At 47.9% G+C, this 27,785-nt stretch overlaps 1 protein-coding gene across 4 annotated transcripts in view; it reads left to right on the top strand.

The window, feature by feature from the left end:
- The window catches only part of LOC116941657 (uncharacterized), an 81,940-nt gene that overhangs the window by 17,937 nt on the left and 36,218 nt on the right, over positions 1-27,785 (top strand). For 3 of the 4 annotated variants that reach the window (XM_032952962.2, XM_032952963.2, XM_032952961.2), the window contains exons 2-4: positions 10,861-10,993; positions 16,521-16,569; positions 20,882-20,960. In XM_032952962.2, coding sequence (XP_032808853.2) covers positions 10,869-10,993; positions 16,521-16,569; positions 20,882-20,960 — 253 coding nt within the window. In that variant the 5' untranslated portion in view covers positions 10,861-10,868. Of the gene's footprint in view, positions 1-10,860; positions 10,994-16,520; positions 16,570-20,328; positions 20,618-20,881; positions 20,961-27,785 lie in introns of those variants that run through there. The other variant, XM_076066528.1, reaches the window with a different exon arrangement.

Consider the following 27,785-nt stretch of genomic DNA (forward strand, 5'->3'; position numbering starts at 1 on the left):
GGTGGGGGTGAGGCAAAGAGCTGCACGCGGTACCGCAGGCTGCCAACCTCGGCCTGTCTCGGAGGGAGGAAGGAAAGTAGGGAGGGGAGGAGGGAAGGAGGGAGGGAGGGGAGGGAGGTAGGGAGGGGAGGGAGGTAGGGAGGGGAGGGAGGGGGGGTGAGGTAGGGAGGGGAGGGAGGTAGGGAGGGAGGGAGGTAGGGAGGTAGGGAGGGGAGGGAGGGGGGTGAGGTAGGGAGGGGAGGGAGGTAGGGAGGGGAGGGAGGGAAGGAGGGAGGTAGGGAGGGGAGGGAGGGGAGTGAGGGAGGGGGGTGAGGTAGGGAGGGGAGGGAGGTAGGGAGGGAGGGGAGGGAGGTAGGGAGGGGAGGGAGGGAAGGAGGGATGTAGGGAGGGGAGGGAGGGGAGTGAGGTAGGGAGGGAAGGAGGGAGGTAGGGAGGGAGGGGAGGGAGGTAGGGAGGGGAGGGAGGTAGGGAGGGAGGGGAGGTAGGGAGGGGAGGGAGGTAGGGAGGGGAGGGAGGGAAGGAGGGAGGGAGGGGAGTGAGGTAGGGAGGGGGGTGAGGTAGGGAGGGGAGTGAGGTGGGGAAGGAGGGAGGGGGGTGAGGTAGGGAGGGGAGTGAGGTAGGGAGTGAGGTAGGGAGGGAAGGGAGGTAGGGAGGTAGGGAGGGGAGTGAGGTAGGGAGGGGAGTGAGGTAGGGAAGGAGGGAGAGAGGGGAGTGAGGTAGGGAAGGAGGGAGAGGGGTGAGGTAGGGAGGGAGGTGAGGGAGGGAGGGGCGATTATGAACCCCATTGGAATGATGGCTCTTTGCTCGCGGTCACCTCAATTAAAAGAATCTTCGCTCCTTCCTCTGGGAGTCTCGTGAGACCGGCATCAGGGCCAGTTGGAAATGCTTACAGGGCGGCGGTGGGGTGGAGTTCAAACCAAAATTGGAATGGAAAATAAAATAATCTCAATCTTGGGCGCGAATCAACAACGTCAATGAGATTTGTTGAGTGTTTTGTTTGTGTGTGTGCGCACGCGCATATGATGGCTGCAGCTGTGATGTTAACATTGCAATACGTTTTCATGCAATCATTACTGTTTATTTTAAAAGTGTGCACCATGCAAACGAGTAATCAAATGAAGTAATTTAGTACGTGTATATCGTTTGTAGTATGGTTCCTCAACGTTTAGGTACTAAAATCAAAAGTTAATCATAATAATCATTTACAGCTCCTTGTATATTCACTGCTGGATGAATGCCTCACCATATCGTGTAAGCTATAGTGGGGGAGGGGGATTGTCTTACCGTGAAGTGTTTTACCGTGGTTGTCAGTGCAGGTTTAGTAAATGCGAAGAGCGTAAACGTTGGAGCATAGGGGTACAAGAAAACATTAAAAGAGATAAAATAAACTTATACCATTTAAAAACAAAATCCTGCGGAATACCAGGGTTAAACGTTTACACTTCCTCAATATTTTTTTATTGCAAATGATTTAAGACGCGTAGTTTCAGCGGATATAATTTTGACTGTTTTCTAATAAAGACTGAAACCGTTAATGCAAAGTGTTTTCCCCCCAAACTGCCCACGTTTAGCAATTTACTCTTTCCCATTCAGATACTGTACAAATAAACGCCGTTACACGCTGTACACGCCCGATGATTGTTAACCACGTTAGCCACATCCCACGTGACGCGCCAAGCAATCAACGGCGGTCCGGACCACCTGGATGACGTGTGCACGCGCGCGCGCACGCGTAAGCACGCGCGCACGCACGCGCCTGGCCACAAATGATAGCTCAACGAAGTGAGCTTATCGCGTAGAAATGTATCGTACCCAAATACTCTAAACCCATCATGAGACCTTTCTTGCCGGTGTTAAAATTGGTGTTATCCTTTCTGGCAATAAAAGAGGTGTTAAGATGTTAAAACACCAAACAGAAAGCTTTTTTTTAAGGAATCTAGTCTGCATTAGCCACAAAAAAACAACAACAACACGCTCTGGTAATGTGTGCATTGAACTCTGAAACGGATTGGTCCACACCAGAGACAGTTGTCGTGGCCCATCACGCCGGCTGAGACAGCCCGAGAACCCGGAGAGATAAAAAAAGTCCACGCGACCACGAGAAGAGAGAACAAATATACAGCAGCAGCAGGCGTCAGGGGTCGGGATCGAACCCACGACCTCCTGTATACCGGGCGAGGTCGTTATATATTTTTTTTTGTTTGTTAAACATCTCGCCACGGAGTCACGTACTCCGTGTAACAGTAGTCACTTTAAGCGGCAGACAGATGTCTTGAGACGTTACGATTCGCGTTCGAAAACCGGGCAAAAAAAAATCGGCGCGTGGACACCCAGGCAAGCCACGCCAGATGGCAGCAAACCCTCATCGACACAGCAGTTTTTTTTCCCCTAACCACAGCCGCAGAGAGTCACTTACCAGTTGTTTCAACTTTGGCTATTTCGGTTTGATCTATCGCTGCTGTGACCTGTGCCCGTGGCTCGAGGCTTTCGCAGCTTTGTATTGTTCACATTCAATATCAATACAAGCGGCATCCCCCGCACCCAGCTTGACTTTACCCCTTTGATGAGACCTCGGCGATGCCCCATGGTGTCTCTCAGGGCGAGTTCACGATCGGTCGGTTCGTCGACTAAGGAAGGCGTCGGTTTGCTCAGAGCGGCTGGCGTGGCACCCGGTTAACATTGGGCGCTTGTGCAACAACAAAATGGATTGGAGCTTTCTGTCGTCCCCCCCCCCCCAGACCCACCTCTCTATCTCTCTCTTCATGGCCTGGTGCATGCACCCCGACGACTGAGTGTTGCAGAGCGCACGTGCTGTCGAACTAAAGCAAACGGGAAACCTCTAATTGCCGATGTTGCTGACACACAACCGCATTGGCACTTGCCTGCATCGCTCGGAGCGGGACGGGTTAGAGGTGATTGTTATTATTATTTGTTTGATTTACTAATGCCCAGCAGCGTTTACGTAGCTTTGGCAGGTCGTTGGCTTGACCTGGGGCACCCCCCACCTCCCCCCCCACTGTGCTAAAGTAGTGCTCCATGAGAACACACGGGTGCCCCATTATGCCATAGTGCTCAGCGTTCGTAAGGGCATTCGTGCCGGGACATTTTTATATATGTATGGAGAGCTTCTTTCGCGCCGTGCGTAGTCGAACGAGCTAATCGGTGGTGCGGGGGAAGGACAAGAAACTTGACACGAGAAGCAGTTGTAAAGAATTGAGTTTTCCCATTTAGATTTTAAAGTGCATCGCTCCCAGTGGCTTGCTAATATCGGAAGGAAGAGCGTTCCAGACGGCCGCAGAAGCGCACCTGAAAGCGCGCGATGCGGTAACCGTCTTTGTTCGATTTCGAATATTGTTTTTTTTCCCTTTGCATATTCATTACTGTTTTAAATAAACTTAACTTTAAAATATTACGTTTTAGAGAATTTGAATGTAGGATCACAAGACATCTGAACCACACCGTAAAATAAAAAAAAAGTTACAGAAGCTTTAAACAGATAGAAGGTGACCTGTAACTAATATGTAACCAAAGAAGAATATATGTCAAATGGAAGCAGCCGAGCAGAGCCTGAGAGGCAGGCAGACAGGCCCTAGAGAGATGTAGCTCGAAGTGGTGAGCTATGATGTCTGGAACAACTGTGGAGTGGCCAATGAGAGATGGACAGGAATGAGATGTCCATTTTCTCGACTGGCTCATATGGGGTTTTTTTTTTCTTCTTAGCTAAAGCCATACAATGAATATAGCAGAGTTGTGGTAAACTTCTGCCACTGTACGTTGACGCGTGATATTTATGACGGCAGATCTAGTGAATTGCCACATTTAGCCTGGAAATCGTCAGGTTTTTTTATTCATTGCACCATGTTGACTTGGCTCACTGGATGTGCTCTAAAAGTAGCCGTCTGGCTTCAGACACGTCTGCTAATTCTAAATTTGCACCGATGATTGATTATCCTTTCCCAGCAAGTGTGTACACATTCTGATAGTGTAAAAAAAAACTTTTATTAAGCCTCGGCAGTTGTCCTTGATTATGAACCGCAACTGTTTTGCAGAAGAAAAAAGTAAAATATGGAAATCAAAAAGACAATGATAGTGGTGCAACAACAAAAACAACAAAACCATGTCTGCAATGTCTAAATTGCGTCTTGCCTTTGTTCATTGTTGGGGCGTACTGAGGCTAATCTGAGAAGCTAAGAACGGCTAAGCCGGGATGGGTGACCACCGTGGGCCAAACGGGTCCCGTAGGCCGCTCACGGCCAACACCGGTGACTTTGATGTGAACCGGTCCTGGGCCTCCCCTAGGTTGACTCGGCCCTAAATGGGTACCTGGTGCGGTGCGTAAAAACATCGTCACTCGGGAGACAAAGGCGGCCTGTCGTGGTGCTGACCACCCACCCCTTTGTGTGCAGGTGCCGGCCTTCACAAGTGCCCGCTAACAGCACTTGCCCCTACAGTCTGTTAAGGCTATACGGGGGATCTTTGTCTATGGAGAGCGGTGTGGTGCACTGCGCTATGAACCCGGCGAACCGGGTTGGATTCCTGCTCACGGTCGACACCAATGACGATGATCTGAATCGGTCCTAGGCCTCCCCTAGGTCGACACGGCCTCAAATGAGTACCTGGTACGGTGCGTAAATACATCGCCACTCGGGAGACAAAGGCGGCCGGGCGTGGTGCTCGTGAGCAGTCTTTTATACAAGGCGAACAAAATCACTCGTTAACGCTTACCAACTCACATTGCACGGGTGTATGCATTATCTCTCCGTCCTTACTAGGGAGATGGTGGGCACTATTATCGTAAAGATGTTCCAATTAGCATGCTCGATTAGCACGGTTGGCTACACACGGTGCGAAAGAAGTTCAAAGTACGTAGTTGTCAAGCGCCGTCTCCGACTCTTATTGTCCACTGCATCTCTCCGGCCTCTCAGTTTATGCGCTACGATGAAGATCCACTGCCTGTAATGTCACCGATTATATATACGAGAGGGTGGGTGACAGCAGCACGCCCGGCCGCCTTTATCTCCCCAGTGGCAATGTTCACACACCACAGCAGTTACTCGTTTGAGGCTGAGACGACCTAGGGGAGGCCCAGAAGCGGTTGAAATAATCGTCACCGGCAGTGGTCGTGAGCGGGAATCGAACTCGGGTCGCCGGGTTCGTAGCGCAGCGCGTTAACCACTACACTACAATGCGTTACGCTTCCACATGCGCGGGTCACGTGACAGATTTGACGTCACAGCTCACTTGCCGTGCACAAAATATATGCAATATTGAGCTCCCCCCCCCCCCCAAAAAAAGTGTATTTTTATAATTTTTACATGGTTTACAGTCTGGAAAGTACCCACATGGAAAATTCCCAGTTTGTTGCATGTCGGGAAGTACTCTAAACATTTTGAACAGACACACATTCACAATTTTATATATATGGAGATCCCCCCCCCCCCTCTTAATAAGGCCACAGTATTTTCTGTCGAGTGTGTCGAGTCGAGATGTGTATCTGTAATCAAACCACAAACCATTTGCGAGCAGAACGTTGTGCCCCTACTTCCAAAGAGTCTGTGACTGCGCACCGGATTTCATAGATTTTTATTTATTATTTTTTTACCCCGCTCATGAAATGTAAAATTAGACACGGTTAAATTTTGACTTAAAACTTTCGTGACTGCAGAAATTCATATTCTTGTTTCTTTCGGTAAAGTCACGTTGATAGAAAGTAATAAAATAAAAATAATACTTTGAAAATAATCAAAGCAAAAAACCCACGACGCTTCGATCGCAACACGTCTGGGGAGCATCAGAAGACCGATTGTGTTGCGATCGAAACATTCGTGGTTTTTTTGCTTTTGTTATTTCAAATGTATTATTTGTAATTTGTATTTTACTTAATGTTATTATTTTTTTATTTTATTTCGACTTGACTTTACCAAAAAAACAAGGATTAGAAACAGTTTTTAATGTCGACGCCTGTATTTCACTGCGGATACAGCTAGTACATTATCTCTGGTTGTGGCTTCACAGGTGCTACTCGCTAACAGCACTTGCCCCAATAGTCTGTGCAGGCTACACGGGGAGATCTTTGTCTTGGCTGTGTAGCTCCTTCGTGTTGTTTGGCACGGCGTGTTGACGTTTCGCTCCACGTGTTGGGATGGGTGGGGCAGTTTGTTCGGGAATTGAACCGAACTGGGTTTAATGTTGACTTAAAGCTTTCGTGACTGCAGGAATTCATACTCTTAGGGTCTTTCGGTAAAGTCACGTAGATATATATTTTTTAATTAAATCACGACGTTTCGATCGCAACACAAGCAATCGTATTCACGTGAAAAAAATACAGCAGGCGGACTGCTGAGGCAGGAAGAAATGTAGCGAGAGAGCTACTGCAGCCGAAGGTTATATCGGTTTGAGATGGGTACAACCCAAGGGTAAGTGGGCCGGGCCAGAGATGGAATTTGCAAGTAAATGTAAGATCGCAGAGCTTGCTATCCCTCGGCTAATCATGTCTGAATTAACCACAAAACTTGTGGTCAGAATAAAGGCGATCGGTATTACCTTGGTGTCGCGGCATCTCTTCAGAGAAGTGAGCGACTCGATCAGATGTTTTAGAGTGTGTTAGAGTGTTTTTCGTTTGTTATGTATGCTTGTACACCACCACTGTCAGCGCAGCAGCAGCAACCGACTGATTTGAATGACCTCGTCTGGTATACAGGAGGTCGTTGGTTCGATCCCGACCTTGAGTTTGGATGTTCTCCCCGTGGTCGCGTGGATTTTTCTCCGGGTCCTCCGGTTTTTCCCTCCGCATTTGAATCAACATGCGTTTAGAGAAATTTGGCTGCTATACATTTGCACTCGATAAGCCGCTTCGTTGAGCTATCATTTGTGGCCAGATCGCTTCTGAAAAAAAGAGCTACATAGTAGTACCTCAGTGGGCCCTTACCTGGCAAAGTAAAAAAAACACGTGTTTTTAGTTTAGACTCGCACCATAATTAGAATGAATTATTGCGAGAGGATAGTTTGAGAATGCATGGCAATAGCACAAGTGCCTGCGTGGAGAGGACATGTTCGTAACGAGAGAGTTGAAAATAAACAGTGGAGTAGATTTTTTGACTTAAAGCTTTCGTGACTACAGGAATTCATATTCTTTGGGTCTTTCGGTAAAGTCACGTAAATAGGTTAACAAAAAAGACCCGAATAATATGTAGTAGATTTGTTCAATAAGTTACTCGCATGAAAGGTTGTGCTGCTGTTAGGAATATCTCCCCCCCCCCCCTTCTGAAAACTGGACACATTTGTCAATTGGTCTCCCCCCTCCCAACGTGGAGGTACACATATTTTTTGCCCTGATAGCTGCCAGCCAGCATCGGTACTGCTAATTAAATACCCGTAACTCGCTGGAACGCATTACAACATCCATTATTTTTCACAATGAGGTTTTTTTTTAGTAAGCATCCATTTTCTTAAGAGGTTGTATTTGTAAGAATAATGATGTGGATAGGGTCAGAATATTCTTTGTGAGGTCTAAAATACATGTTTTGGGGAGCTGATATATTTTTTAATAAAATAAATGTTACATTACATTTTTTTATAATGACAGCTGGTAAATATAATTGAAGTGGCTAAACGCAATAATCCCCTTACCACTCGCCTGCCGATACTCTTGACAACTGCTGGCATTCTAACGTGCTAGGTTCTCTTGTATAGTCGTTTTTTTTATTAAATCATGAAAGTTCTGGATATTTGACGACGTAGTGTGTCGCAGGAATGCTGTGGAAAAGTGATTGGTGTGGTGGCCTTTGTGCATTTCATCTGGGCATACTGCCAGGCGAGCCACACCCAGCCTACGCATCGTGTCACTGAAGCACAAACAGCGAACCGCAAGCGAAAATAAAGTACCGTATTCGTTAAACACCGCGCACATTTCTTCTTGCGAATTAATGTGGTGTTCTACTCATAATTTGGCAGTAATCATATTTATTAGACTTCGTCAAAAATGTTTTATTGTAAATGTTGTGGCTTTGCTCTCCAACACACCGGTGTGCTGCACAAGTAACGAATTGGCATGTTCTGTTTATGTAGCAAACCTTACTAATTGGCTACTAATTGGCTGCGTCGGATGGTGGCGGGTTTAACGATACATTTATATATTTACGCGATCTAACCCAAAAAGCCTGTATTATGGATAAGGTGAATCATCTCCATCAGATTAACAGAGATTCACGGTTATACATGTACATTCATATGTCGGCTTGCAATATTTACTATATATACTGAATGATACATATGTATGTATGCATTGGATGATCTAATATCAAAGTTTTAAGTTTATTTGTTTAGCCGGGATGAGTCTCATTTGCAAGAGTGAGTGATGTGGGACGTAAAAATTACGCAAGCGAGTACAAAAACGAAAGTACATGGCAGTGAAGCAAATAGGAATTCAAGGTGAAAACAACCATGTTATAGGAAACATTGAAAATACAGCAAACATATACATAATTAATAACGCTTAGACAATTGTCTGTATTGTAAGCGATTGTAAATATGGCACAGACGAATGACTTTGATCGTGCACAATTAGCATATTCGTACACAGGGGGAAAAAAAACCCCTGCGAGTCACAAGACTCCTTTCCAGGAGGGTGCTGTCTTGGCTTGTTTGGCCAATCGCACGACCGAGTGTTAGACTCCGTGCGAAAGGCGACTGGAGCACCTGGAGGAATCCCCCCACGCCATGCGAGGGGATAACATCGAAAGCTCGGCAAACGTGTGAGTTCCGTCGACTTGGCTGTGTTGCCGGCCGTCTGCCGGTCACCTCGCAGCTCAGCGGGGTCTGTGAGAGCTTCCGTTGTTTGTGTGATCCACGTGTCCTCACCTCCGTAGCGCTGCATCAAGGGAGTCGCGTCACGACTCCCATTCCTGAGTCTGTCCAGTATTTCTTTGTCGATCGGGCCAGGGATTCCAGCGCCCCTATTTGTCAATGCCTAAACAAGCTCAACGGTCATAACGTCTCCTGTCACGTCGCTGTGCGTGCATTCGCGAACTTGCCGCACAGCTCTCCGCTGTGTTTCCCGTTTTGTACCGCGTGTTTTTGGTTCGGCGTGATGTCCGACGTTTCGCTGCTCGTGGCTGGAAGTTATTTCAGGAACTGAATCGCACCACCCACCTCATTCGTTACACGTTGGCCGTATTAGCTGCTCGCGAACGGCTATTGCCGCAGCAGGCCTCAAAGCTAAGCGGGAGATCTTTATCCGTGTCTTTTATTTTTTATTTTGCGAAAGGAGATGCATTGGGTATAAACCGTTCAACCGAGGCATTTTTTTTGCAGATATGACCGTTCCACATTTGTCACGCACTTGCTCCTTCTCAAACCACTTCTGTGGAAGGTCTGGCGGCATTCCCTGGGCCCCGTCGACTGCGGCAAGAGGGTGTCGGGTGTTAAACTCGACACCTCGGCAGAGGCGAGCAAAGCCGTGTCAGTGAACTCATTGGATTGACCGCTGGCATTCGCTGGATATAATCGAGCCAGGTGTCTGATTTCGTTGCTGTGTTGTAGATGCTACTCCCCCCTTTTACTGACCCTCTCTTTTTTTTCTTCTTTCGGGTTAACCTCTTCGTATCTGCTCTCCATTTCCCACGTGTCGACGTTGGCAAGCGGCGGTGCTGTCGTTGTGCCACTGCGCCACGACGTGAACTCAGCCACCCAGGTTCGATTCCTGAATGGCATCAGGATCGGGATCGAACCCACGACCTCCCGTATACTAGACGAGGTAGTTAATATCTCAACCCCCCGCGAAACAGTGGAGCAAGTTGTTTTGTTCGTCAAATTGCCCCCGCATCTGTCCACTCAGTAGCATAAACGGGTACCAGTTAGTTGTTCGGAAGGTTGTATGTGGTGGGGTAAAGTGTGAGTACCCCCCACACCACCCCCACCTCTTTCAAGACGTCTGGTCAGCGTGGAAGATTAGGCCAAATACTCTTATGGGGGCTCTCGAGAGCTCCCTTTCGTGGTGGCCATTACGGCAGCAGTGGCTGGGGCCTGGAATTGCAGCCCTCTATCTGTGGCCTCTCTATACACGGTGAAGAAGGGTCATCGTCTGAAACGTCACCTAATCGCCAGCATCAGGACGACCGCTTGTGTTGCGATCGAAACGTCGTGGTTAATTTTTATTTTTATTATTTTTTTCTTTTTATTCTACGTGACTTTACCGAAAGAACCAAAGAATATGTATTTTATACCGTTCTAGGCTACCATATGGATTTACATTGTGTCGTGGTTATTTCATCTTGGCATATTCATAAACGATTATTCACCAATGACTCTTCGTGTATGATATAATTTCACACATTTATAAGTCACCTCACGTACGCCCTGGGACATTGCCACGTAGCCCGCAAGGGGTCCTCCCCGTACCCCCGGTTGAGGACCGCTGCTCTAGGACTTCTTGTCTTGGCATCAGTGGCGCAGTGCTTCAAGCACTCAACCTGATCACCCCATTTCCAGACGCGACTGACGAGTGGCATCTAAATGGAGTCTGAGCTCCCCCCCCCCTCTCCCCTCAACCCCTTCACTAACCCGCACACATCACCGCCATGGCACGGGAAGGCACTCACCTAGCAGTGGATTGACAAAAGGGCTGGAAATTCGGACTCCTTATTTATTTAATGCCAATGTACTGCCATCCCCTGGCCATCTCTCAGGGCAAAAAAAAAACCTTCCCAGGCATTTTTGTTGTTGTTAAGTTTTAACCATCCCGTGTATCGTTTTCTCCGGGCCTGCTTCGACGATATCTTGACGAGGTATGCGTTCTCAGAGTGGGTGTTGCTTTTGTTTTGGAGGCCCGCGTCAGCTGTTTCGCTCCGTTTTCGTCTGCAGGTCCCGTCATGGCTCCGTTGCTGCTGGACTCTGCGAGCGCCGTGACACTCCCCGTGTGGCCGCTCGTCCTGATTGTGGCCGCTGCCTCCTTGTCGTTGGTGCTGCTGCTCGCGCTGTGTGCCCGCTGCAATCGGTAAGCCGCGACGTTCCCGTCAACTTCACCCGTTGCGTTCGCCAGGGCCCTCGTTGTGGACTCGGTCAACCGGAGCGACTGATTTGTCTCGCCTGTGCTGCGTTCAGCCACCGTCAAGCAGGTCGATATTCTTCCGTCTTTCTGCGTCGTTCCTCGCAACTGTTTAACTTTGGAATTCCCTCCCATCGTATTTCTTTCCAAATTCCCATAACCTATAAATTCCTATATAAAAAAAGTGTTAACTCTCACCTTATACACCTTCAATAGTGCTGGATGTTGCTAACCGCTTGGGGTTTTGGGCCTGCGCTCAGCAAACGTGATGGAAGAAAAAAGCTCCACTTTGTGTCACAAACGTCAATTCTTATTTGCAAAGCCATCAGCTCTTTCACGAACTCGATATGTGACAGAGTGGGCAAGTTGTTACTTCTGGTTGTTGACAATGGTATGGGCCACCTGCACATCTTGCACAAATGCACAAAAGACAAAAATCCCCCGTATAGTACTAACAGACTGTTGGGGCAAGTGCTGTTCGTGAGCACCTATGAAGGCCAGTATGGCGCACCAAGGGGTGGGTGGTCAGCACCACGCCCGGCCGCCTTTGTCTCCCTAGTCGCAATGATTTGACACATCGCACCAGGTACTCAATTGAGGCACACACACACTCTCCCAGACGCGCTCGCTCAACACGTTGGGCAAATCTGCGTGACGAGTGAATTCTCAAGCGAACTCGCCGAGATTGAAATCCTTGCAGAGGCAGCGCAGTGTGGTTTTGTGGTGCAGTTATTTATACGAAACACGGCAAAGCGGGTTCGTACGGGTGCTCAATCCCACACTACCGAGTCACCGATATAATTATCCGTCAGCCAGACGTTTGTGTGCGTGGCAGGGCAAGCCATGGCAGGCTCGGAAGCCGACCAAATGCCCACTAATGTCCGGCTAATAGAAGCCGCACCGGTGCTGTGTCGAATTGTCACGGTCGCGCTCTGCGCAGCTCTCCCCATCTGTGTGCCCCGCACGCTCTGATTGGCGCCACGTCGAGCTATCATTTGTGGCCATGTCGCTTCTGAAAAACAAATTAATACCTTGGCGGGCTTTGCCTGGTAGGATGGGGGATGGTTTAGTTTCATTTGTACGCTTATGGGTGATTTGTTTTCCTTTCTCGTACTTTTCACTACCATTGTGTTTCTTTTGTGTGTCGTTTGTTGTTGCAACGTCCTTACCCGCCCCGACCTTGACGTCTGTGAAAAAGTGCTTTGTAGCTCATCGGATTCCTCCGGAAAAAATACGCCTTCTGATTCTGACGTCAAATGTTTCACTCCGCGTGTTGGGAGCGCCTTAGAATTAATTTGCTGGAGCAAAACGTCGGACATCGGTTCCCGAAAATTAAAAATAAATAAAAAAGCACGTACGCGGTACGACCCGAAAACGCTTCGGAGAGCTACAAAAGTAACGCCACATTGGACGAAGCGAAATGGGCAAAATTAAAACACGTAAAAAAGTATATATATGTGTGTGTGTATTTTTGCTGCCCCGGGGCGAGATTTATATGCGGGTAGTTTTGACAGAGGGCGACGCCTGGCGTGTTTGGGCATTGTCCCTAAGAGGAGGTAGTTTAATCGGGTACATAATTTGTGGCGTATATATGAAAAATACGCAATGCGTGACTTAATTTCACACCGCGTGCAATAATTTATTTTCTTTTTTAAATAGTTCTATTGTGTGTGCTCATGCATCCCGTGGTCGGAATGGCCCCGCTGATGGGTTTTCTTGTGTCGACCACTTCCTTGGAGTTCTTGCAAAAGTTATTTTATACTCTTTGGTTCTATTGGGTAAAGTCACGTAGGTGAAAATAAAATAACAAAAAATCACGACGTTTCGGCCACAACACAAGCGGCCTTCATCAGGTGAAGGGACGAGACTGTCTGGAGGACAGCGCTGGATTTTTTTGTTATTTTATTTTCACCTACGTGACTTTACCCAGTAGAACCAAAGAGTATGGATCCTAGCAGTCACGAAAGCTTTAAATCTAGAAAAGTTATTTTGTCGCGCAGGAGGTGGGGAATGGTCGGTCCTGTTTTTTGGGATCGCCGCGAAAGAGAGGGAGCGAGAGAGCGAGAGAGCATGCTGCACTTGCGCACCCTGTAACCCGACGCTCCTGCAGACACGAGGTTTCACTGAGCACGAGTTAAGGAGCCACTTTAACACGCAGGCTTTCGCGACCGGTATTATCCATAATCAAGGTTTTTGTTGTTGTTGTTGGGTTAGATCGCGTAAATATACCACTACAGGAGGACTTATTCACGATTCTGGCTAATCGCCTGGCTAAGCTGGACGTTGTAATCACCGGCGAAACGTCACAGTACTCGAGTTGCAAATGTAGCAGTGGGTTTTACTCTCCAACACGCAGTCCGGTGTGCTGTTTTGTTTACGCGACGAACCTTGCTGATTATCGGAGGCGCATTTAAAGAGGGCTGAGCAATTGCTCGACGACTCGACCCTTGTGCATGGAGGAGAGACGATTCGACAACAACAAAAACAATTACAATTGTTCCCCCCTCCACGTGGGTACAAACATATGCTTTGAAGTTCGCTGGGTCTGTGAAAGTGTATTGGGCTGTAGGAGAGTAAAGGGGAAACGTTTTTTTCTTCATTTACATGCCGTCTTCTCTGGGTTAAAGGGGGCACCTTATTTCTCCTGTCATTTAAAAGTGTCCGTCTGGGGGGTTGCGTCTTGCGATGCCGTACTTGCATTTGTGTGCGTCTGTGAGACACCGAATTTGTGGAACTTTATTGACGCCCTGACACATGTCTCGGTTACGTCTTACACTTTGCCGAGTCGTCTTATAATCCGGAGAATACGGTAAATCTTTTATTAATGGAGAATTACAACAACAACAAAAAACACATGAGCTGCACTTTTAATAACATTTATAAATTTGTCACTGTAATAAATCATAGATTTTGCTAATTTATTTCCCCCCTCCCCCCATGAGTCATGAATAGCCAATGCATCCAACGTTAGGAAAAATAACATACATGCAATGTTAATATTGGGATATCGTTGACGCAATGGTTAAGCACACAATAGCACCATGAACCAAACAACCCGAGTTCCATTTCCGGCCTGTGGGGAATGATATCCTCGTCCTGCCTCCTTCACAGACCAACACTGACCAGCGTGGTGAAGTATGGTCAAACAACCCCTTTTGATCAACGCGGCAGGATGAGTGGCCTCTTTCGAGCCAACGGTGGCCCAACAAAAGTGCTGTAATAAAAATAAACATTTTAGTTGTTCATAGTAATAGGTTTTACCCTTTTAACTGGCACAAAAACTGACACCTTTGTGCCAGTTAAAAGGGTAAAACCTAATTACTATATCTTGTTACTGGCGAAGGAGGTCTCATAATGTAAATGCTCACCCCGAGCTCTCAATACTCTGATAGTGCGCTGTTTTTGAGTTGTACGCCTTTTGGTGTCATCTGGTCCAACACCAGTGGAGACTAGGCTCTAAGAAAAGCCGTCTCGGGTGTGGACCAATCAAATTCAAGGACAGTGCATATTATTATAAGAGTTGTCTCTTTTGTTTGCATTTTGACTGCTTGTGTTGTGGTTATTGCAAACATGATGCCTTGAATAAAGTTGTCAGTTTTTGTGCCAGTTAAAAGGGTAAAACCTATTACTATATCTTGTTACTGGCAAAGGAGGTCTCATAATGTTAGTTTTTCATTTAGAGTTTTTTTTATTGTTGTTATTGTTGAGCCACACATACTTGGGTCGAGGAGGCGCTTTCACGTGCAGGGAAAGTTCCAATAATAATTATAATAATTTCAATACCAAAGTCTCACGCAAGCAAATAGGTAGCATGTTTAGAATGCGGCTGCTAGGGTGTTCACCAGAACAACTTTTTCACACCACACTACGCCTGTGTTGGCCTCCCTGAACTGGCTTTCAGTTTCACATAGAATACAGCTTAAAATCCCATTGTTAACTTACAAAGCAGTGAACCATCTTGCCCCAGCCTACATCACTGACATGCAGCACCCGTATGTCCCCTCAAGGTCCCTAAGGTCTGGGGATGCAGATCTTCTCTGCATTCCCACATCGAGGCTTCGGTCTATGGATAACCGGGATTTTTCCCCGTGTAGCCCCACGCTATGGAACGCTCTTCCACGAGGTATCAAAGGGATTTCTGAGTCTGTGGACAATTTTTAAAAATGCGTCTTAAAACCTATTCATTCATCCGTTTCCGCTTATTAAACTTGTAGTTAATTTTGTAAATTGATTCTTAGAATGTATTTATAATGTGATTAGTTTTCATGCTGAGTGTCTGCTGCTGCTGTGTCCTGTACAGCGCTTTGAGGTCCTTGATTAAAAAAAAAGCTATATGAATGGAATTAGTGTTATTGTTTTTATTATTATCTTGGAGCCACAGGATTAGGCAATGCCAATGCAACCGATATCTGGCTGTGTGATCCGGCAGTGACGTGTCACGCCACCCTCAGCGAGGTGTCCACCGATCGGGCGCTGACTTTGCTTGCAAAAATATGTGTTCGTTTAATTCTTATGGGTTTTTTTAAAAAAAGCGGGTATGACGTTCGACACACACGGCCCCGTCAAGCCGCCACGAATTGCAGTTGAGAGCACGGGAGCGCGCGTCATTTCATTTAGCGTAATTATGATTCTAAAGTAGCTTGTTTTACGGGAGTAAGTGCATTTTTGATGTACGCTGCCGGAGCTTTTCGGCTTTCTCTGCTTGTTAAAGCAAATCAACGATTGGCTGAACATTTATTTTGCCAAATTCCAGTTTAAATCAATCTTTCTTGTTTTACTCCCAAACAAAAAAAAACCTCAATAATTTTTTTTAATGTTTCATTCTCGTTTCAATCTCTTGTCTTTCTGCTATGTACACATTGCCCATCATTCTGTCTGCACAGAGATTGTCTCCCCTCCCCCACCCCACCACTGCTGTCTCAGTGCTTGGCGGTGAGAGGTTTCGGGATGTCCTGCGTCAAGCAGGGCTGCTGCCCTCTCACTGTTGCAAACCCACGAACGTGAAATCCCAACGTTCTCTTTTTCAGGGGTTCCACCAAAAAAATTATCGCGAGATGCAAAAGCACAAAAAAACACGTAAATTTGGTCGACATTGTCCGCAAATCCATCGGTGCATTTTGTGGGGTGGGAATAAAAAAAAAGTAAACGTTATTTACGGAATCTGCACCGTGAAGTGACGGTGTGGTGCTACGCTCGACTGGCATTGGCTTGACAAAAAAAAGGGCCGTGCCTGTAGTGATGCACGGGGATACGCAACACAGTGGGAACGCTATAACGGGGTTTCAGTGCAGCCGCTGGCACACAGGTGGGCAAAACTTCATCGTGACGCATTGACAATGCAACGCTATCTTCTCTGTCAGGTGTTTACAAAACCGCAGGTGCGCAGCAGCTCAAACGAAAAAAAAACACTTGCAATAATTCCTTCACCGAAAGCGTCTCAATCAATGTGCCTTACTTTTGTTCTGTTGTCTTCCAGGGCAGAGGATTGTAAAGAAAATGGCGTGAACGTAGTACTCACCAATGCGGTGAGTCCCGTCCCAAATATAATGGAAGTCCCTTGGTCCTCCAAAAATAACGCGAACAGTGTGAACCTCGTTATTCGCGAGGGATACGTTCCGGAGTTGCTCGTGAACAGCACATTTTGTGGGTGATATTGGCCTGCGAATATCGTACGCGCAACGTCTGCAGATGCTTCTAGAGCTTCAAGAAGTTATCTCACATCTCATGATTTCGTCACTATTTCACATCACATTCCCACTCGCCACTTGATCTCATCACTTTATTTCTATCTCTCTCCGTCTCGAGATGTATGCAGTCGTGCCGAATTCCAGATGCGATTCACAGATAACCAACATCGCAGACAGCACGTTCGTGAACGAGGGAATACTACACGTTGTTTCATTTGTTACCAAGCGAGAGCTCGTTGAGAGAAGACCACGTCCCCTTTTGCAAGAGAAAAGCCTCAGGGGGGGGGGGAATTTACAGTCTGCGCGCCGCTGCTATGAACGCAGTGAACCGAGTTGTATTTTCCAAGCCTTCGCTGTCATCGGTGGCGAGTGACATCCGGGCTGATACTGGACATCCCCCTCCACCAATCCGCACTGACCGGCGTGCGGTGAAGTATGGGTTAAACTAAAAATGTATCCTGCCCATAAATGACATGGCCACCGGCAGGCCTACGTCCAACAGTGGATTGGCAAGGGCTGGAATTCTTTGTTATTCCGTATGATTTGTACTCTACGTAAATAACACAGCACTCGAAGTGTGCAAAAACAAGGCGTGAAAAAAACATACCTCAGCCGCGTCATGTAAACAAACGGATTGGTATTGAGAAGTCAAATATCACACGTACATTATTTACAAACTTGACTTTGCATATACTATATACATGGGCATAGAAATGTAAACTTCGTCACAAAACGCCGTGCAGGAATTTTGAAGCTCATCACAGGGGGCACGCCGGGCGGTACGTGCGTTTCGTTTGAAATCAAGGTGCAGTTGATATATAACGTATGATGCGATTCGATTTTTACAAAATCTTTGCGAAAAGAGAAGTTTAAATTTTCATTTATTAGGTATAGCCCTGTGAGCCATGCGGCTCTTGAGTCGGGTGCAACCGCAACAAACAAAATATGAACAGAGAAACATCTTAAAGCGGCGACGTGCAACAGAAACATCCTGGGATAAACCAGCAAATCTTCCAGTTCTTGATCCTGGACTGCAAGAAGCGGTCAATCCGTGTGCGGCACTTGCTTGACCCAACGCAGGAACCAACACCTTAATTGCTCTTCGACTTCGGTTCTGGGTCCCTGGCTGGCAGTGCATGGAATAATTGATGGGCCGTTTGTGTTGTCACTCTCCGACTTGAGAATTCGTCCATTTTCCCAGCCGTCTCCCATGACCGGTTTAATGATAATGGGATCGTTGGGGGCACCGTTTTGGCAGCTCTGGTTGTGATCTCCCTTCACCTTGGCCGGTTTCACAATCTCATAGATCGGCTGCTTGTGGTCTAAGCGCATCCAGTTCGCGATATTTCGACTCCCCAAGTCCTCCTTGGGAGCCCTTAGTTTTCTAGTCACCTCAGTGGATGTTTTGTTTTATTACAGTTTGCCAAAATCTATTCATGTGCCTAAACAGCTGCGAATTCTGTAATCTCATTAAAGTGGCAAATAACCCATCCTTTCCGCCCGTATTGGGTGGCGTCCGTGCTTCTCGCTTATTCGTTAATTCAGTGGGGTAGGCACCTAAATAAATCGTGGTTGCACGAATCCTCCGCGTGCACCCAAACACGCGACGTTAAAAGACAAACGCGACGATTTAAGAAATGAGGGCGTCATGAGAAGTGTTCGTCCTTTTTTTTTCTCGATCCAAAGCCTCTCGGAAATCCACCCCCGGCGTAACTTTGCGTCCATGGGCACAGAAACGTCGCCTCTTAAAGCAGGGTGGTTGGGGCCGTCCATAAATGACGTCACGCACCTGGGGGGGGGGGGGGTGGTCAGACATTTGTGACGATGTGTGACGAGGGAGGGGGGGGTTTGAGAAATGTGACGTCACATCAAAATGCGCAACTTTAAATAAATATAGACAACACGTTCTACTTAATTAAATAGACTTTTTAATAAATGTTTGCTCCTACAACATCAGAGTGCAGCGCCACATTAAATACGCACTACAATGACAATAGTTTAAAGCGATTTGAAGCATGTTTTATTTTCAAAATGGAAATATTTTTTGGGAGGGGGGCAGAGCTTTGTGACGTCATATTTGAGGGGGGAGGGGTCTGACTTTTTGTGACGCCGTGTGACGAGGGGGGGAGGTCAATAATCGTCCTAAATCGCGTGACGTCATTTATGGACGGCCCCGGTCACCCTGACGAGCCATCCGTGCGTATGGCTGGCAGCGTGAGCAAGCGAGCAGGGGGGGGGGGGCGGGTAGGAGCAAGCGGGGAAACGTTCACTAACGCGGGGGGCTCAGCCGTCGTCCCACCCCCCCCCCCCCCTTTGAATTAAATGTTTTCGAAACAACAGAATCGTACCGCGTTGTAGATGATGAACGAGCAGCAACAATGACGGTGGTGATGACAGCGAAGTTCTGCACGTCAGTGATATGGCACATGTCCGGGTTATTTATTTGTTACGAACCAGTCCTTTTAACAACGGATCGGCGCTCCATGTACTGGACGCCTGTGAGCTTCATAGCTCATTGGATTTATCCAGTCTCAATACTGAATGTTGTTATCGTTGTTGTTTTAGCATTGGTTGTGACTTTTCCCTTTCAATTGCGTGGATAATTCTTGCTTCTTAAAATTTCGCCCGAGCCTACCGTTGTTTGCGACACTCCTATATTTGCACACTTTTCGTTCAACGTAAATATTGAAATGTAAAAAAAAAGGCAAAGCAAAGCCTCGGTCTAACATGTACCGTCCAGCGTGGTGAAGTATGGTCGTGTGCGACAGCAGCTGATCCACACAAACGAGCCCGTACGTGTACACGTGCAACATTAAAACATTAGAAATTTTCCCCAGCGCGAGTGGAACCGCACAACGCCCCCCCCCCTCTCACACCCTCGTTCACAAAACGGAATAACAAAACCGAGACGATAATAATTAAATAAATGTCCCCCCCCTCCCCCCAGCTGGAGGGTGTCACACGAGTTCACTCCCTACAACCCTTCCCCGCATTGAGCCGTGGAGCGTTCCGCAACGGCGCTGACCCAGCGGATCTTTCTCTCTTTGCGTCCCTCTTGACACGGATTCACACTCCCCCGGGGGGGGGGGGGGGGTATTGTTACGGGAGGGGAGGGGCTTGCTTTGTGGCGTGATGGTGCGCGTGCGTTCGTGCGTATTCAAGTGCTTTGCGGCTCTTGAGATATTGAGCGAGGGGTTGGTTTTGTGTGTGTGTGTGTTGGTACCGAATTCGGAACAAAAACAATAAATGTCTCTTCTTGTTGTTATTTTGTTTTGGTTGCCGACCCCCTGATGTAGCCCCTTTGGTCCAAGGCGCTTTACAACAATTATAAAGGTTTTTTTTTTTGGGGGGGGGGGGGTGGTTAGATCGCGTAAATATATTAATGTGTCGTTGAACCCGCCACCACCCGACACAGTCAATTATTAAAGTTTTTTCACGTAAACAGAACGTGCCAATTCGTTAATAGTACAGCACTAACCGGCGTGTTGGGAGAGAATTGTCAATGTTGTGGATTTACAATATTTGCAAAGGAGGAACGGAAGCAGGTGAGTGACGGTGATTGTTGTCTGTGCAGTGGGAGTTTATTCTCACTGCCCAAGAGCCCTGACCTCAGCACCCCCGCTGGCTAGGGCCTCGTGGTGTTTGACACAGCGACTGGACACGATGCGACGGGCTCCCGTTTAAAAAAACGAATTTAAATGAAGCGACGACGACCAGAACAACAAACATGTACAAACGGCGTCATTGTTGCGCAGTCTGACAGTCACACGTTTGATCACCTGGAGATTAAAAGTGAGGAATATGGAGAGGGCACAAGTGGGAGAGTTGCAGTGGTCGGTTTTTGTGGGTGATGAAGGCCACGATGGGCGTCTCGTCGCCAGCTGGGGTAAGGAAGTGACACACGAGGGAGACGTCGCGCGCGTGGAGCTTTGGTGTCCTGCAGAATTGCGATGAAGTGGGACCAGAATGAGGCCTCTTTGCTCAGCGCGATATCAGAATTTAAAAGACGGACGCTCAAACTGGAGCCTCTGCTGAGAACGGACTTTTATTAGTCAGTGAGCTTCGGTGTTGTTGCTGCTGCTGTTGTTGTTGCAACGCTTGTCTGGGGCATGGCGCGAGTGGGCTCAACGATTCGTAATTTTATTTGCAGGTCCACGGTGAACGAGGCCAGCAAGGGCACCTGCTTGGCGGAGGCGAGGAGACCAATGGAGAAGTGACGAATGGCACCGGTGAGCTTTCATCAATTTTCATCGCGGCGATGAGGCCACCACACTTATTGCATTTACTGGCACGGCCGTCATCGCTTTCACGCGCTATTCAACGTGTGAAGGTACGGGCTGATTCCATTCATAGACAACCCCCACACCGATGTCTAATGACCCTCCTGGTGGCTTCTCAGCGGGCGAGTGCAAACGGTGGCTCCGTATCTTGCAACGGGAGAGGGCGTCAAGGGAGATGTGATAAGCGCGTTGAGATTGGTGGGAGCCATGTGGAGGGTTGGACATTATAAATTTGTTTACTCTCTAGAATTTCTCGCTATTATTTGAATGAGGTGGGGTGGGGGGTAGTTGGGTGTATCTAGAGCACGCACACAAAGACAAAGATCCCCCGTATATTTGGAGTTTGCATGTCTCACTCCCCCGTGGCCACGTAGATTTTTCTCCGGATCCTCCCGATTTCCCCCCCCCTGCGTTTAGGGTATATTGGCTGCGATAAATTTCCACGCGATAAGCCACTTCCATTGAACATTTCATTCGTGATAGCCAGGTCGCTTCTGAAAAAGACGTCTCTGATGGAACGGGGTCGTGTTGACGTGTGTCTCCGAATGTGTGTCAAACCGCCCCCACCTTCCCCAACACTGGCTGTCCGTGTCCCTTCCCCCAGGGCTTGGCCGAGGGCGTTTGCCAAAAAGTATTTTCCGTTTATTTTTAGAGCACGCGAGAGAGACAGAGGCGGCGGGAGGCGGGGGGGTGGTGCAATTTGCCTTGCGCTAAGAAAGTCTCCAAAGCTTGCAAGCCATCACACGGAGTCGATTTTTCGTTGCAGCAAATTAAACTTTGGCGTCGACCTTCGCCGACTCTCTCCTACGAGCTGCTCTGCCAGGGGCACCAGACCAAGTTATTTTGCTGTGTAAAGTTGCGCACGCTCTGCAGGGCCCCATGCTAGAACGACCTGCACTTTTGTTTTGTACGTGACCTCCGTGTTATATTTGCCACGGTGTACAATAATTATAATAAGAGGATGAACCTCTGAACAGGATCTCGTACTTGGTGATGAGACATAGCAATGGAAGGAGACAGGTCGGGGAAGACGAAGCACCAGGTGGATAAAATGCCTGGAAGAGAAGCGATTGAGGTCGAGTGAGGCTGTAATTATTGGCTAAAGAAAGCGAACCACGGTGGAAATGTGTCCAGTCACATCGTCGCTAATGGGCTGACGGACGGGGACATACAATGCATTGTAAGAATCGTAAATTAGAGCCCTCTTGTTATTCCACTGCTGGGTAATAACAATAATTTACACTTCTAAAGCGCCTTTTACCCAGAGGTCACACACACACACGCAGGCTCACACCAATAAAATGGAACCCTCGAAACAAAGGATGAAAGCTTCACCGTGCTATGTTAGTTACAAGGGGTTTGTTTGTCACATTTCACCTCGCTGGTCAGTGCGGGGGGGGGGGGTAAAAGGCCGAGGCCAAGGGACTCGTTCAGGTATCACTCGCCACTGATGGCTGCCCCACAGTTTGTTGATCGGAAAGGTCGCGTGTGGAAGGATAAAGTGGGGCTGCGTCCCACGTCTTCCGAGACAACTCTGGCCAGCGCCAAAGTGGAAGCCAAAATACAATTTTGGCTCATCGCCTGATGAAGCTGGTAGTTTTGTAATCACCGGCGAAACGCCGTAGTCGAATTGTAAATGTTGCGGGTTTACTCTCAAACACACAACCGGTGTGCTGAAGTGGTAACTGATTGGCACGTCTTGTTTACGCGACAAACCTTGCCAATTCGCTGTGTTGGGCGGTGGCGGGTTTAACTACGCATTTATATTACGGACACATTTATATTTACGCGATCTGACTAAAAAAAAACCTTTTATTATAAAAAAATTCCAGACTCAAGCCTACTAGAGCTCTTTCGAGTGGAGACCCTTTGGCCAGCAGTGGCATGGGCAAGCAATTGCAGAGATTCATCTTCATCTTATTACCCTTACGCATTCATCACGATTATGACAAAAACACACTTAGCCAAAGAAGCCACAATAAAGAAACACTCAACGCATTCGTCAATAACGTGTGCGTTGCCTTAAAAAAAAAGAAGAAAAAACTATCAGAGGCGCGACGTTTAAGGCAACGACCCTTCTTCACGGCACACAAATATAAACACAAATGACCGCCGCACCTATACGATCGGCATGGTTGGCCACGGGCGGTGCAAAAAAAGGTCAACATCATGCTATACATACGAGTGGATACGAATACATACCAAAGGCAATTGAAGGGAGAATATAACTCATCGCGTGATTCAGCCACGACCGCTGCAGTCATCGTGCGAGCGCGTTTGCGGGCGGGGAGGGGGGGGGCGCTGATTGTGTCGCGCGGTTGGGTGATATTGGGTCCGATGAAGGCAAAAAAAAGTCACGTCGTCTAAAAAAACCCAGCCCAACCAGTTACGCGGGGTTGCTGCTGCTGCTGCTGCCTGCTGTCTGCTGGGTCCACTCTGCGACCGCGCGCGGCAGCTACCACGTTTGTACGTCGCGCACCGTGCGTAGCCCCCCGCGCTCATCGGAGGTGCGGGGGGGGGTGGGGAAGGACGACACAAACTAAAGACGCACACACGAAAACAAAAGCTGTCCGAAAGCAATGAAGTGTTCAATCTAGATGCGTACGTGCATGACGCCAGCGGCTTCCCAATACGGGAAGAGCGCTTTCCAGACGGCCAGCAGAAGCGCATCCGAAAGCGTGCGCTGGCTGAGCCAAAAGTCGCCGTTGCGAGGACGATCGGAGTCCGCGTGATGGTTAATGCCAACAACGGATCAAGTACACGGGCAGAGTCATTCGTTTGGTGCAGCGGTTTGAGTGATTCGTCGTTGGGATCGGGGCACATCAGAATCAACGCGCGTGAGAATCACATTTTTGTTGTTGTTGTTGCCGTGCGCTGGTGGCTACTATGCACGCCTGTAATCCAGAACTGTGTGGGGGCGAGGGACACACACAATGTTGTGAAACTCCCTTCCTGTGGCCGTCAAGGTGTCCGAGCCTGGCTCGTCGGGAGAATGAAGTGCAGCAAATGTGGACTCCACCTGTTCCATCTGTACGGAAAAGTGTTTCCCTCCCCCCCTTGCATGGCTGGGTATTGTCTGGGTGCTTCGGTTTCTTCCCGCGTGTGAACGCTCACGAGTTGCCCGAAAACGCCTTGAAATCCAGCGTGCTTCAAAACGACGTTAACACTTCCGATAATTTGCAACAACACCGCAATATATGTGCTGCCTCCGGGCTCTGGAGACAATGATGGCGAACAAAGTGGGAGGCTGATTTTTTTTAAGCTATTTAAAAATGCATTTGTTATCATGTTACAGTGTAGTATTATCCGTTTCTTTTTTTCCATTAAAAACGATAGTCCCATCCATTTAAGTGTTAACATTTTTTTGAAGCGCCCTGTATAGAGGACCGTGGAGTCTGGCTAGTAGTTGTTGGTGCCAGCTAACCCCGTGGCTGCTTGTCCGTGGTGCCTCGCACCTCTGAGCCGTCCCCTCTCTCTCTCTCTCCCTTGAAGCGTGAGTGAATGCTGTGCGTGTTACAGTATTCACTCACGTGACTGCAGGAATTCATATTCTTGGTTTTACCGAAAGAAGATTAATTTGAAGATAATTATTTTCCTTTGCTTTGGCACCAGGGGCTCAAAGCCAACTGTTTGAAGGCAGGGGCGGGTAACTTGAACGGAGGCCCGTGGGGTGGCGTGGTGGCATTAGGAGCCGTCCATAAATGACGTCACGCACCTAGGGGTGGGGGGGTCAGACATTTGTGACGATGTGTGACGAGGTGGTTTGAGAAATGTGACGTCCCATAAATATGCGCAATTTTAAGTATAAATATAGACAACACGTTCTACTTAATTAGACTTTTTAATAAATGTTTTCTCCTACAACATCAGAATGCAGCGGCACATTCAATACGCACTACAATGACAATAGTTTAAAGCGATTTGAAGCATGTTTTTTTTTGGGGGGGGCAGAGCTTTGTGACGTCATATTTGAGGGGTCTGACTTTTTGTGACGCCGTGAGACGAGGGGGGGGCGGGTCCAAAATAGTACAAGATCGCGTGACGTCATTTATGTACGGCCCCTTAACACAAACCTCAGGCCACTATTGTCACCAACAAGAGGGCCTTGTTGTGACAGAAGTGACATAGCGAGCCGGTGATAAAATTAGAAAGTGTCGCCATGTCCAAAATATTGCCCTCGTGCACCCGATGAGTGTTGTTATGATGCGGGCAGTGTTGGCCTCTTGTGTGGCCCTGCGCCGCATGAAGTCAAAATCAAGTCGCCACCTGCATCTGCGTCCACAAGTTCTCCACCGCCTTGCCGTGAGGGATTCGACTCCGTACTTTTGACACTGCGCTCGTAACCTTGCCCAGAATCACCCAATTCGCCGACACCACATGCTGCAAAATGTCGAATATCCGTCCATGTGCTGTTTTTTGGCATTTAAGCATTTGGCTCAGGGTGTGTGTACTTGTGAAGACACTGCTGCTGCCGTGGAGTCGAGCGATTTTATGGTGTGGTGGGGGGGAGGCGTGCCTTCTCCACGTTAACACGGTGGCGAGATGTTAACTACGTTAAGGTCGTGTGTTCGATCCCGATCCCGGCACCTGTATATTTGGGGTTTGCGTGTCTCCCTCCCCGTGGTCGTGTGGATTTTTCTCCGGGTCCTCCGGGATTTCCCCTCCACATTTAGAAACAACACGCGTTTAGAGTAATGGCCTGCTATAAATTGCCACACGATAAGCCACTTCGTTGAGCTATCATGTGTGGCCAGGTCGCTTATAAAAAAAAGGGGCTATTTAGCTTAGTGGGCCTGCTATAAATTTCCACATGAACAAGCCACTTCGTTGCGCTATCATTTGTGATAGCCAGGTCGCTTCTGAAAAAGAGCGATATAGCTTAGTGGGCCTTACCTGGTAAAATCGAAATTGTTTAGTTTAAATATTGTTTTGAATAGACGCCTTAAACCGCCCAATTGCACAAACCTTGTATGTTCCCCCCCCCCCCCCCGCATATTTACAGCAAGTATGTGTGGCTAATGCAGACATTATTCCTTGAAAATCTTTCTGTTTGGTGTTTTAACATCTTAACACCTCGTTTATTGCCAGAAAGGATAACACCAATTTTAACACCGGCAAGAAAGGTCTCATACATTTCTCCGTGATAAGCTCACTTTGTTGAGCTATCATTTGTGGCCAGGTCGCTTCTGAAAAAACGAGCTATCTCGCTCAGCGTGCCTTAGCTGGTAAAATAAAAAAAAACCCGTAACAGTTTACAGTTTTTACGTTCGCTTCGCCAGAACGTACAAACTCGGTGCTTGTCTCAATTCGACCAGAGGCGTCTCCCCCGGCTCACGCCTTGCGAGTTTTCGTGCGACGACGATAATTCATTATGTAACACGATTTTTGTCCCTGGGTAGTAAGTGTTAATTTCTAATTGCGTATGCCTCAAACGTATAGAAAATGGCTATTATTCCCCACAACCTTTGATTTTGTGACCAGGACTTAATGTGAAGGAATGACACGAACGCACACCACGTTTTCTCATTGAAAATAGGTACATTTCAAAATTATTACTGTCCTGGTCACAAAAGCAAAGTTTGTGGGGAATAATAGTCATTTTCTATACTTTTGAGGCATAAGCAATTGGGAAATAACACTTACTACCCAGGAACAACAAAATAATACATTTGATACACAGTGTTGTTAATGGAGTGGATTCTTAACTTTGCTTTTGTGTCCTCGTCACAAGAGCAAAGTTTGCGGCGGGGTGGGGGGGGGTCGCGATTTGCCCGTGTCGGTGCGGTCCTCGTGTCGAGCGAATAGCTTCAAGGCCGTTCACCAATGACGCTTGCGACGGGGGGGGAGGGTGCTGGGTGGGGTTGAGACGGGGAAAGGAAAAGTAGGTCACAGAAGCCATAAATCCTGGGTTCTGTATAAAACAAAACAGAAATGTCAGTCTGGGCCTCCCCGAGGGAAAACCAGTTGATCAAAAGCAGGTTGTTGGCGGGGTATTTTTTTCTCTCTCTCTCTTCCGGGGCGGTGTGAGGTTCGGTTTTTGTTGTTTGGCCAACACCAGTAGCGCAGGGAGGTTTTTTTTCGCTCGGCTATTACCAACCCCCCCCCCCCGAGAAACCTGTTGGAAAAATCCCAAAGGGCACTGGCCGTGTGCTCCATCAGACCAATATAGCTCTCTCACACGTCCTCTCGGCAGAGAGACGTAACGTTGCAACGTCGGTGTGTGTGTGTGGTGGCGCCTGTGTGGTCTCTGCCGATCCCGTTTCACTCAAAGCGGCCCCCTGTTCAAGTTATCGCAAGGGTTACGGACGGCCCTGTGTGTTACTCGAGAATACAGGCGCCCGCATGGTCCTGCAAATTTTGCGGGCTGGTGATATCTGCCACGACATCGGAAAGTTCAGGGGCAAGTTTATTTCACTTTCTTAATCTGCCTCCTTCGTACGAATACGATGATGCTCGCCGGCACAGCGCCATGTTTCAACCATTTCTGTGGCACCATGGAATGTGTCCTTGCTATCGTTCCTCCATGCAGGCACTTCTGTTCTTCTCCCTGGCATTTACCCCCCGCTCGTGTCAGGGTTTGCCTTCCCGCGCCCCTCTCCTTCATAGCCCTGGTCTCACCACTTGAAGCAGCTCTTTCTTCATAGCAAGGCCGTAATTATTAATATATATGGGGGGGGGGGGGAGACATCCCTCCCCCCCTCAATATTAAAATATGCTCAAAATGTCCCCCTCAATATATTGCTATAAAATAGATTTCTGTTTATATGATTCTGG

This window comes from Petromyzon marinus, chromosome 12, assembly GCF_048934315.1.
Source record: "Petromyzon marinus isolate PM22_M1 ecotype Great Lakes invasive population chromosome 12, UKy_Petmar_22M1.pri1.0, whole genome shotgun sequence".
Classification (NCBI taxonomy): Eukaryota; Metazoa; Chordata; class Hyperoartia; order Petromyzontiformes; family Petromyzontidae; genus Petromyzon; species Petromyzon marinus.